The sequence below is a fragment of the Rousettus aegyptiacus genome, unplaced genomic scaffold (genome assembly GCF_014176215.1).
Source record: "Rousettus aegyptiacus isolate mRouAeg1 unplaced genomic scaffold, mRouAeg1.p scaffold_m13_p_3, whole genome shotgun sequence".
Taxonomy (NCBI): Eukaryota; Metazoa; Chordata; class Mammalia; order Chiroptera; family Pteropodidae; genus Rousettus; species Rousettus aegyptiacus.
Genome location: NW_023416306.1, coordinates 32,154,232 through 32,167,035, shown reverse-complemented (window position 1 = coordinate 32,167,035; position 12,804 = coordinate 32,154,232). Strand labels below are relative to the sequence as shown.

Below are 12,804 nucleotides of genomic sequence, written 5' to 3'. Positions count from 1 at the left end.
TTTCCTCTTAGCTCCTGAGATAGTCAACTATGAACCTCTTGGTCTTGAGGCAGATATGTGGTAAGTCATGAACCCTTGATTTTGTCATCTTTCTGATTTATTTTATTATTCTTCTGACATGTGTTTTTGTTTCTATTTTGTGTCTAGGAGTATTGGGGTAATAACCTATATTCTGTAAGTACCAAAATCCACAACTCATAGTCTTTCCCTTTTTTCTTCGAGAGCCATATGTTTTATTAACCATTCTGTGTGTCATGTTGATCTCTTCAGCTTATGTATGCTTTTTATGTAAACATATTCACTTTACACCCCCAGAACACGTTTAGTTTATACTAATTAAACCTTTTCTCCTAATTCAAAATGAGTCATCAGAAACTACAACATAGTCACTAGAAAAAAAGCATGTCTGTCTATCACTGGAAAAATAGGAAAAAGATTTTTTTTTAACTACTAGATGTTGTTCCAAATTAACTTTTTAAATGCATCCTTTGCATTAAGCTCAGGCTTTTGTGCATGACAATTAAATGCCCCATAAAGTGTAATTGAATTCTGTAGTGAGTGCCCAAGCACTAGATTATAGTCTTATTTCTCACTCCCCTTGTTAGATATTATGGGAATGAAATGACAGCACGAGAGGTAATTGTTTATGTTCTGTGCTCCTTTATTAACAGCCTAAGTGGGGCCTCCCCGTTTCTTGGCGACACTAAGCAAGAAACGTTAGCAAATGTATCTGCTGTCAACTACGAATTTGAGGAAGAATACTTCAGTAATACCAGTGCCCTAGCCAAAGATTTCATAAGAAGACTGCTCGTCAAGGATCCTAAGTGAGTGTCCATTATTCCTGAAAAGTGCTCAGCTATGACCTCAGCTAGACGAGGGTTCACACGTGGCCGCGTTTATGAGACCCTGGTAGTTTGCGTCTGGCAAGGGGAAGCATGCCATGTGAAACACCTCAGAAAATGCAAGCAGGGTCTTTTGTATCTGCTCAGTCAGTCCTGCAGGCACAGTGAAATAATCACATGAAGACTGACATTTTCAGCTCTCTTCCGTGAAGCAGGCCCCAAACTGCATTTTTTCTAGAGTATGTGCCTGGTAGCCCCCACTGGCATAGAAACAAACTTAATTGTTTGCTTCTGTGGTCACAGAATTTTCTTTTCTTTTCTCTCTCTCCACAAAGGAAGAGAATGACAATTCAAGATAGTTTGCAGCATCCCTGGATCAAGGTAAGTTGCATATTGTGATTGGTGTGCACGTTATAGGGCATCCTGGAATTCATTTGTTCTAGGGTATTACTAGTTACTGTGGGTTCTAACCACATGTCACATCTGGAATATTGTGTTTGCTATTGGTGCCATGTGTTAATTCAACTGACAGATGAGTGTATGCTAATGATAATGAAGGTGGAGAGGAGAAAGCTATCATAATGCGGGATTGTAAATAGGGAGCTGAATGAAGTTCAAGTCTACTCAACAGCTGTATTTGGTTTGACCTGTGGGATGTTGGCCCAAACAATATTTTTTTAATTTTTCGAATTAATTTCTAGCATTTAATTATCATATCAAATCTGGCTTGAAAAATTTGAAGAACTACCAAAACTGAGCCTTCATTTCATAAAGCCACCAGAAACGTGGCACAGCTGCCTTTTTGCCAGGGCCTGCAGCCTCCCTCTAGCCTGTTACACCTTCACCTCACCTGCCTGACACCTGTCGGCATTTAAATTAAAGAAATGAAGTTGCTCCAACTAGAACAGAAAGGACTAAGAGTGGGGGAATATTGCAGTTACAGAATAAAATTGTGGAATCAAGAAGTGAATTGCAGTGCACTAGCTTGCATTACAGAAGTAGGTTTGGGGCAGGTGGAGAACTCTTTGCCTGTATGAGCTCCTGACAGTTGCCTGGGCTCCCCTAAAAAGCAATAATGTGTCATTCTTTCAGAGGTAGAGCCATACAGCTTCCTGAAAAAGATACAGTAGAAGGCATTCTAATGCTGTCAGACAGACTGAATTTGCTGGCCTCTGAGGTCTCTCCCAATTCTAAATTACTCGATGATATTCGAGTTCAAATTCCTCATAACATGGCCTCATCATGAATCTTGCCATTCCCAAACTCTCTAATGCAAAGTTGTTATTCAGCTTGGCCCAAGCTCCACTTTTCAGCTTTTCCCCAAGATCCAGTCTTTATGGATTGTATCAAACTCTTAGCCACAAGAGTTAGCCTCTGCAGCGTAGGTTCCTAGATTTTTCTAGCAAGGTGAATGTGTAAGCAAGCATCCCAAAAAATGGGAGGTTTCAAAAAAGTTGTCATGTAACACATTTCTTTAATTTGAGAGCTCTAAATTTTTTTCTTGGATTTTCATTTCAGCCTAAAGATACCCAGCAAGCACTTAGTAGAAAAGCATCAGCAGTAAACATGGAGAAATTCAAGAAGTTTGCAGCCCGGAAAAAATGGAAAGTAAGATTGTTCGATATGGCGGGGTTAACTAATTCTATTTCCTGTTCATTTCCAACACTGTATCAGTTTTGATAGTCACATTATCTACCATTACCAGTTCACTTGGGACCAGAGACACAGAGCCAAGCCCTTCGTATACCACACTTCTCTCAGGGGAAACATACAGGGGGGTTGCTGGGGTAAGCTGCCATTCCTCAGAGAGGAGAGAACCAAATATTGAGAGTAAAGGGATATAGAAAATCCAGTTCTATAGTTTAATAATGAAATGTAGAAGGAGACTCTCTCTCTATCCTGTTGCCTTTATTTATAAGACTTTTGGAATTATTCTTCAAGCAAATATGATCCAACCTACTTGTTAATTCAACCTAGTTACCTGCCCCTGAAGAATTCATATTGTCAACAGAGAATGCTGTCTCAAAGGCTGTCATTCGCACTAATTTGAGTTCTGTTACCAAAGTGCCCTCTCCTCCTCTCTCCCTGCCTTTATTTATCCTCTTTTTTCTTTTAAAGCAATCCGTTCGCTTGATATCACTGTGCCAAAGATTATCCAGGTCATTCTTGTCCAGAAGTAACATGAGTGTTGCCAGAAGCGATGATACTCTGGTAAGCAAACCTGTTTGCCTTGGTGAGGTTCTTTCTTAGCACTGTGTATTTAGAATGTCTAGGTTGTTTGATCTGTTCAACAACCCAGAAAACCTGAAGTCATGTAAATGTCAGGCCTGTTCTTCCTCCTCTCGAGGTGGGGAGATGGGGTGGCTGATTTGATTACTCTGTTGCTTCTTTTGTCCTTTTTTCTTTTTATTTTGATTGGGACTATATACCTATTCTCGCCCCACTGTCTCTAACACTATCGCCCTCCCACTCCCTCCTCCCATACACATAGCGTGATGAAAGAGAGGCTGACCAGTAGAAAGGGAAGAACTAATTCTAATTTTCATGAACTCAAATGAGAGCCCTGTAATGCCACTGACCTTGGAGACTCTTGGATTGTAATGGTACAAAATAGGCAGACAATCCTCTCCCCAAACACACACACACTCCAGAATATCAGGGAAAATGCAGTGGTAGACCAGAAGGTGAAACCTACTTGCTTATTGATATTACATTGATCGTCCACGACTCTAGAGAACAACTTCATAATTTTTTTCCCCTTAATTCAAACTGAAACCTAATCACAGATTAACTCTTCAGATATGACTGACACATCTGAACTCAACAAGACTTTCCTCTGACAGTCAGACAACAGGGCTTTGTTAACCCTGGAGGTAAAGGGGACTCCAGGAAAGGCAGGAAGGGTGATTCTGTGGGAACCAGGCTGCTCCTGTAACTGAAGCCAGTGTTTCCTGAGTGGAATCCGTGGACTCCAAGGGTGGGATCACACATCAGATACCAGCTTTTTTTTTTTTTTTTTTTTTTTTTTGCCTGAAGCTAGTAGTTTCACCAAAGCTTCGGGTCTAGCCTTGTAGAGTGAAAAGAGATAGGAAATGTTAAAAAGAAAAAAGGAGTAGGAGAGAAAGTTAGAAGGGAAGGGAAGGCGAGGAAGGCTGGATTGGGGAATTGTGTGAAAATGGCAGTGGAACCCAAGAAAAAATATAAACTAAATCTAAGTAAGATTATAAGAATGATTAAATATTATAAATTAAAATCATCCTGAATAATTAGTTGGGAGAAATTATATTTTTTGTAGTGAAAAGTTTCAGGTAGGAGAGGGACCCAGGGTCGTGTAGAAACTCCGGGTGGAAAGCCCCCTCCCAGACCTCAGGTTCTCTCACTGTCTCAGTATCCTGCTAATCATGAGGACATGTTGTAACAATCTCTTGACTGTCTTTCTCAAGGATGAGGAAGACTCCTTTGTGATGAAAGCCATCATCCACGCCATCAACGATGACAATGTCCCAGGCCTGCAGCACCTCCTGGGCTCATTGTCCAACTATGATGTTAACCAACCCAACAAGGTCTGATACTATTCTATCAGGGATAGGGGAGGAGAAGGTCATGGTGACTGTGCACCTCCAAGTCCCAGATAGAAAGGCCCCATCTGCTTCTTCATTCTCCCTTCCATATGCAAACTCCGTACTGTGAAAAAACTCACTTCTGTTTACAGAATATAGTGACTTAGAAATAAGGTCTTTTTGCATTCGGGGCCTTTCTTCATGCAAGGTCATTCTACATGCACTGATTATACCTCTAACGATGAAATTTTAAACCTATTCATCCTGCAAATGAAAGTGTCACCTTTGATTGTAAATCCAAAAAAGGAAGGGCGCTATGTTCTGACTCCTGTTATGCAGCAGTAGTTAAGCGCCTACTGAGACATAGGAAGGTGTGTGGGAAGCAGTGAGAGTTGGAGCTTTGAGCTTTTCCTTTCCTACCAAACCTGAAAAATAGGGGTTTTTTTTGTTTGTTTGTTTTCTTGCCTATTCCAGCATGGGACACCTCCATTACTGATTGCTGCCGGTTGTGGAAATATTCAAATGCTACAGTTGCTCATTAAAAGAGGCTCAAGAATCGATGTCCAGGATAAGGTTAGAATTCTGTTTTATTGCAAATAAGTTCATTTTTTAAGTATTTCCAAATGTCTCTAATCTAGAGGTAACAGAGAAAAGTAACATTTGTGTTCTACTTCATTTCTCAGTTTTCTACAAAGGAAGATGAACTGTTTAAATAGCCTGGTTCCATCTGAGATATGTTATCAAGAAAGAGGCAGACCGTGGTCTTTCTCTGGGCTCTGTTGCTGGACATCAGACTTTCTTTGTACACCGCCCCAGATTTTACTCCTCACTGATCACATTTATTCAACAGGGTTCTTATGAGATGTCACATTTGGAAAAGTTTTCCTTGGCTAATTAATCTCAGCAGAAATGTCTTTGCCTGCTGGCTAATTAGGGCCACAGAGTAAGGATGATAAGTGGATTGGAAGTATAGACACAACTGATTAATAGTTAATAGTCATTATAATGTCTCTTATCAGCTTCCATAGACTGCATCTGTAAAAGTACTAGATCTGGCCCTTGGCAATAAGGCGAATTCTAACCAGAGGTTGAAAAGAAAAAGAACTTTTTATTTCGAAATAGTTATAGATTAATTTTAAAAATCTGCAAAGATAGTACACAGAACTCCCTTATTCCCTCCTCCCAACTTCCTGGAATGTTAATGTTTCACATAACCTTGGTTCTTTTGTCAAAACTGAAAATGAAAGGGGGGTGTCATTCCTCGTGGAAGTTGCTCCTTTGGAGTTCTTCAGCACATAGGAAGGGAAATGGAGCGAGTCTGAGTGACGTGCACATTCAGATCCATCGGCTCTCTGGAAATGTGACTCCGCATTGGTTTTTGTACAGGGTGGATCCAATGCCATCTACTGGGCTTCTCGGCATGGCCACGTAGACACCTTGAAATTTCTCCATGAAAACCAATGCCCTTTGGATATTAAAGACAAGGTAAGGCCACTTTTCTTCTTAGGGACAAGGGGAGGTAAGAAAAGGTCGTATTTAACGTTGCCATGCCATATGCATTGGGACCCAAAGAACAAAGATTCAGGACCAAAATCTTCCTGCAGAGAATTTAATCTAGAAATTTGTTCTTTTCTGGTGGTTTGTTCTAATATTAAATTCTGCTTTTAACTGAAACCTGCCAAGTAGTTGCCATACTATGCAAGTGTGAATAAAATGAAAACTCAAAAGTTCTAGAAGAAAGAGACCAGAGTCCTGGTCCTCTCATTAACTCTCCAAGCACGTATCTCTTTATCATTCTCTTTGTCTTTAAAGTGGCTGACAGTGCTGACTTTACCATCATTGGCACTAGAAGGATTAATGAGACAATGCATGTAGAGTAAGGTTTTTTTTGGGCAAAGGTGTTATAAAAATTATTATTGATTTGGCAAGATACCTTACTTTCATATGTAGCTATTTCATTCAGTCCACACAACAGTCCTATGAGTTAATTAGCAGGGCTGGGACCTGCACCTAGAATTTCTATCTTTACATCCATTATAGATTCCACTGTGCAACCTTTTTCTGCTTCTAACACTTGTAGACTAATTTGTCGTGGGCTGCCATGTACAGTTGTATGGATTGTGTACTGCACCATATCTAAGAATGACGTTCCCATCAAAGACACGTATATTTATTATGGCAGTTTTATGTCAGGTGGCAATAAAATACCTTGTTTTTGTTTTTGTTGGTTTATTCTGACAATTCTTTGACAGATATAAGTAAAATACCTTATGGAAGCTGCATTTATTCCTAATTCACTGGAAGTTATTATATGGGCTAAATAGTGATGTTTTTTAAAATCTCTGAGAATATAAGAAATAAGATTTTAAACATAGACAATGAAATCAGAAACATGTTAATAAATAAAACTTTATATTGAAATATCTGCTGTGTAATGAACATAGCTAGAAGCATCAGTAGACAAAGAAGTTTAAGAACAGCCATCACAGATAAGGGAAAGCATTCTTACCTGGGGGTGGGGGGGCGGGTATAACAAACAGGATGAGCCAGGTGTGTGAGTTTAACACTAGCTATATGGTAGACACTCCACCCCAGGTCCCTGGCCCAAGTGGGCCAGACACCCAGAGGGGGGGACACAGAGCCAGGCCTGTGTGGAGCAAGCCTCCAGTCTTGTGCTTTCTATACCCCACAGCTATTCACAGGAGTACTCTGAATCTTTGGCTGTTTCTCTTGCAGTCTGGAGAGACAGCCCTTCATGTGGCAGCTCGCTACGGTCATGCCGATGTGGTTCAGTTACTGTGCAACTTTGGCTCCAATCCCAATTTCCAGGACAAGGTGGGTCATGGTAGCCTCATTTCCTTCTGTTCTTTGTGTGGATGTACAGGCAGACCATCATATGGCCTAGCCCTTGGAGTTTTGTCCAAGTTTCTGCTAAGATTCAAAAGGGCAGGGACTCAAAATCTAACATTCATTAATCTATTCCCCTGGATAAGCTTATGAGGTAGGTTATCATTACTATCATTTTCATTTTATAGAGGATGAAACTGAGGCAGAGAAAGGGTCAGTAACTTGCCCAAGTTCACACAGTTCATAAGCCGTGGGGTTGGGGTTTGGGGTTCAAAACCACACGATCTGGTTCCAGAATCCATGTCAGTAACCACTAGACAGACATATGTGGCTAATGATGTTGATCATGGATACATAGACCTTATGACCCTATAGACCTCACAATCAGCCCTTTCCCTGATTTATTAAAGCATGGTTACCTGGGTCACTTCTTTGCCACAGCAGTTAATACCTTTATGTGACTCATCTTTATGTCATATGCATAACGAAAAGCTTGAGGCATCAGAATTGTTAGAATTCTTGTTCAGAGAAGTACTCTCCTACTGTTAGTCATCTCGGATAAAGTAAACGAAGGCTCTTTTACAAGGAAGATGCTATAAATCCACCCACACTGGCGCTTTGTTGTTCAGAAGAGCTGAGCTGTTGGTTCCAGTGGGCCCCCAAAAGTCATCTGTCGCTCACATACTTAGAAAGCCAATTTCATTCAACATACAAGTGTTGAAAGAAAACTAACGTAGGAAAGTCATCAGACCCATGTCCATTATTTCAAATTAATGTTTCTCTCTAATAGCTAAGAGTTCTTTCTCTCCACCGCCTGACTTTGCTGCCAGATTCAGCAGAGACTCTCACCACGCCTGTGCTTTCTTTCATATCACTGCATTCTCCTCCTCTATGTGCTTGTCTCCTCGGCCAGGAAGAAGAAACCCCTCTGCACTGTGCTGCTTGGCATGGCTATTATTCTGTGGCCAAAGCCCTTTGTGAAGCTGGCTGCAATGTGAACATTAAGAATCGAGAAGGAGAGACGCCCCTCTTGACAGCCTCTGCCAGGGGCTACCATGACATAGTGGAGTGTGTGGCTGAACACGGAGCCGACCTCAATGCCTCAGACAAGGTGCTTTGTGGGTGAATGCATCACACTCACTGAGAAGCGATCTAGTGGGCTGAAGGGACCATAAGACTTCCTCAGTGGTGGAGGAAGGTGAAGCCAGACCCACGTGCCTAAGTGAAAATGCTCATGGCCCCTGATGTCTGTTGCAGGATGGACACATCGCTCTTCATCTTGCTGTAAGACGATGTCAGATCGAAGTCATCCAGACTCTCATCAGCCAGGGATGTTTTGTCGATTTCCAAGACAGGCACGGCAACACCCCGCTGCACGTGGCATGCAAAGATGGCAATGTGCCTATCGTGGTGGCCCTCTGTGAAGCCAATTGCAATTTGGATATCTCAAACAAGGTAAAGCTGGAGGGAAAGATTCCTGAGGGTCCAACAGTGTCATTCTGTCACCTTGCTTCTGGATTTGGGCCAAGTTTCTCTGCATTTCTGCATCGTACGAAGTCGGTGTTACTCATATGGACCTGTTGTTTTTTTTACAGGGCTCTCCACTATAAGTCATATTTTACATATGACTTTTGAATAATTTTGTAGAGTGACAGAAAATAATTATATTAATAAGTATTTCTGGCCTAACCAGGTTTACTACTTAAGAGTTACGATTTGATTGAGATTCCTAGGACCATATTTCTCTTTTTAGGTTTTCCCCCATTGAGAGTTTTATGGTCAAAACTTCATTACACCTTTTTTTATGCTAAATGAATTTTGTAAGACCAAGGGGATGTTATAATTGGGTAAATAAAAAAAGAAGTGAAAATAAATAATTCCATGTTCCTATGCTGATTTTTTTAAATCCCGTTATGTTGACTTCTAGAAGTTAGCTAACACCTATCCTTTTCCCTGAATGCCATCTAGATTTTCATTACCAAATAAGGTAGAATAGTTGGATGTTCATATGGTTTCGACCCTGTAAATGTATGAAAGGCAAGCATTATTCTGTTATGATTATGTGAAAAATAAAGTCCAAGCAGAATTATTTTGTTTTAATTGTGGGAAACATTTGTTTATAAATGGCAGACATGATGCCAGCAGAATTTTACTATGATTTGTTTGAGGTGAAAGAATTAATATCTGAAACAGCTTGGAAAATTATACTTCTGCAAAAAAAAAAAATTATTTCTGTTGTATTTTTATGATTAATTCTCATATAAATTGAAATTGGTAATCTTCACATTCTAGAAATACGAAAAGGCAATACTGGGTCTTAGCCATTAGCTGCTGGTTGCTTTCTTAGTTTATCCCATTCTAATCATGCCAAGTCAGTTATGTAAGTGGCTTAAGGCGAAAGCCAAATGTAATATTAACCAGCATCAAGACCTTGGCTTTCCTTCTAGGAGCCTTTAAATAAAGAAAAAGCAGCTTCAAGGAACTTTCTGGCACTCATCTGAATACATTTAAACTTGGCCATTGTATGCACAGCTGACCTACTGTGTGCACAGCACCTGGTATTAGCCGTCTCCTGTAAGGTGGAGCAGTGTCTCCTGCTGTTTTGCACTAATCTGAAGAAAGGACAGGAAGTTCGCCTCCTGCCTAAATACAAAAAATACACTTGTTAAATATGCTCAATAAAATACCCAGCAAGGTAATCTTAGACTTTCATATTTAAAAACAGCTGGCTCCCTTCATGGGAAAGCCTGTACGTTTTCGATACTGTAGAGAGCCATCATGGTTCCTATACGCTGACATAAACTTTTATATTTGTACTATATATGGCCCAGCAATGGCACATGCAACGGATGGTTGTGTCATTGAATTAAACTCAGCTGAAGCAAAACTCATTAGTGCCACAATTTCAACCTTTTGAAATTAGCAGCAAAGTTCAAACCATTTTTCAGAACTTGACTAGGTCAGCAGCGTGCTACTGATACGCAGCTCTGCATTCTTGGACCTGCAGACAGGTTGTCTTTGGTGCTCAGAACCTCACCGATGATGATCTATGAGTCTCCTACCTTCCTAGGGGGACTGGTGTCAGCTTTGTTTCTCTGTTCCTTTTTTTTGTTTTGTTATGTTTTTATTTTCAGAAAGATAATGGAGGTTCTAGAGGAGCTGAAAAGATGTGCAGAAAAGTAAGAGGAACGCCTTATTTTGCCAGAAAGCACACCTGGCTTTACATGGACTCACCCTAGTAACCTGCTGTCAGGATGAACATTGCACAGTGACAGCCCACGCCCTGCAGGCAGACTGTCACTCCTTTCCTGTGGTGTGTCCTGCCTTTTCCTTACCTGGATTCAATTCCTCTAGAGACAAAAATGGCCATTCATAGCCTACCCTGTCACCAGAATGTGACAGGAACTTGTCACTATCTTTGACACTCGTTTGCAGTGTAATGGACATTTCTCAGCCTTCATTTGTCTCATATGAAAATCAGCAGAGTGGCTATTGAAGTTGCCCATGTTAGGTAACACAAGAGAGAAGAAATAGACGATGCAGAGCACGTAGCCCTTAACGCTCTGTTCCTTTTGTATTGACTCTTCCTATCAGTGAAGGCAGAGAAAGCATGCTGTACACAAGCACAGCTATATACACACGTGAAGGTACACACAGACGCGCACCCGTATCCGGGAGCGTGAGAGGAAATTTTATGCCCAGCAAGGGTGTATTAATGCTCTCTCTAGCAGCACTGTGCCAAGCACAATGTGAGGGAGCTTGTGGATGGCAGAGTAATGGTTCTTGCCCTCAGGCTGCTTTTTAATATGATGGTGTCTCATGTCAGAACCACTGATTGTGGCAGAGGCACAGGTGTTATGGAAATGCTGACATCTCAGCATTAAAGAAACAAGGGAAAGCTTTTCAGAGGCGATCATTTAAAATGATTGTTTTGACAGATGAAGAAGAGGGGAAAGCGTGTTGCAGACCTAGGAAAGCATATTGCACACTGAGGGACGCGTACGTGTGTGTTTGGGGACTCTCGGGATGCCCCTGTAGCTGACATATGGTATAGGTACTTAAAGAGAGAAAGAGGGAAAGAGAAAATGCAACTGAAAGGGACAGTGGGTCCAGGTGGTGAAAGACCTTGAATCTAATGCTAAGGAGTTTGTTTGGGTTTTGTTCTATCAAAAATCAGGAGCCTTCAAGAGTGTGAACTGCTTAGTCCTTTTTCTTCCTCACACTTCTCCTCATTGCCCTTCTTTCTATAAAACTATACATTCTATAACCAAGGTTGTCCTCTTTACATATAAATCCAAATATTTCATCCAAATCTTCCAAAACTTCTCTTTTCCTTATCACTTTAACTTTAGGATATTTTAAAGTTTAATATCCGCTTCCTAAGTCACTCCAGAGGATAATAGTAGACAAAACATTAATATATACACCCCCCACAGCATTATTTATAATAGCAAGGCATGGCACTACATTAAATGTCCATCCTCAGCAGGCTGGCTGATAATTATGACATATCCATGCAGTGAAATTATTCAGGTATCCAAAAGAATGTCACAGATATAGTTACAGACATGGAACAGCATTCACAATCTATTATTAGGTGAATGGAGCAAGTGACAAAATAGAATCTGGAGTATGATTATATCTTGACTTTTTAAATTATTTACCTCCTCTTGTGAATTCATAGATAAAACCTTGGAAGGAAATGCCCAAAGTGTTAAGTAGGGTCAGCTCTGAGCACGGGGGACTCAGGCGGAATGGGAAAGTTGAGAGGAAGACCCGATTTCTATCATTCAATCCTTCTATGTTGTTTGGATATTTTAAATGAACATTTAACTTCATAACAAAAGCCTATGTGTATAAATAAACAGCGTAAGACAGAGATACCCGAACTTTCTCTGTTCTCAACGTCTATAGTGTCTCAGCAATTTTTTCATGGTTCCCCCAGGGCAAAAGAAATACCTAACTGTTCTGTTTAGTAAGTAGATCAGTCTAAATAACTTAGTATTTATATCCTAACAACTTTGTAGCTGTTGGAATGAATGATCCACATAAGTTGAAAGAAAACTAATATTTTAATTTTATTATTACATAACCACAGTTTTGTACTAATGGGATGTGTGTGCTCATTGGGCACCTCACGACTCCTCAAACCTTGGACTCAGATTGGACACTAGCCTTATTTCCTGTTCTACATAAATTTTCTTGAGATATTTCCTTCCTATCACAGCAACCACCAAACCCTCACTGTGCAGACATGATGTCATTGAGAGGAAGACAGTGCAATCTAATCTTGAGACTCTGAACTACCTGGAGCTAGTAGTTCACCTGGTGTCCGAACCTGCCGATTCCATTAAAAATTTTGAATATTTATCAGAACCCTTCCCCCCCCCCCCCCCCCCATGAATTTACTGTAGTGCCCTGAAGTGCCTTGGCACAGTTTGGGAACCATAGGCATTAAAAAAAAAAAAAAAAATGCTGGGCACGGCCTTGGAATGTCACCTCACTAGAGTCTTTAATGGCTGTCCTTCCACTTCCATCGCTTCTCCCCTTGCTGT

General features: G+C 40.7%; 1 protein-coding gene across 5 annotated transcripts in view; it reads left to right on the top strand.

Annotated features, from left to right (window-relative positions):
• The window catches only part of DAPK1 (death associated protein kinase 1), a 160,396-nt gene that overhangs the window by 108,225 nt on the left and 39,367 nt on the right, over positions 1-12,804 (top strand). For all 5 annotated transcript variants that reach the window (XM_036218129.1, XM_016130226.2, XM_036218128.1 and 2 more), the window contains 12 exons: positions 12-60; positions 148-174; positions 672-824; positions 1,178-1,223; positions 2,361-2,450; positions 2,961-3,053; positions 4,286-4,405; positions 4,877-4,975; positions 5,789-5,887; positions 7,139-7,237; positions 8,163-8,360; positions 8,507-8,704. In XM_036218129.1, coding sequence (XP_036074022.1) covers positions 12-60; positions 148-174; positions 672-824; positions 1,178-1,223; positions 2,361-2,450; positions 2,961-3,053; positions 4,286-4,405; positions 4,877-4,975; positions 5,789-5,887; positions 7,139-7,237; positions 8,163-8,360; positions 8,507-8,704 — 1,271 coding nt within the window. The remainder of the gene's footprint in view (positions 1-11; positions 61-147; positions 175-671; positions 825-1,177; positions 1,224-2,360; positions 2,451-2,960; positions 3,054-4,285; positions 4,406-4,876; positions 4,976-5,788; positions 5,888-7,138; positions 7,238-8,162; positions 8,361-8,506; positions 8,705-12,804) is intronic.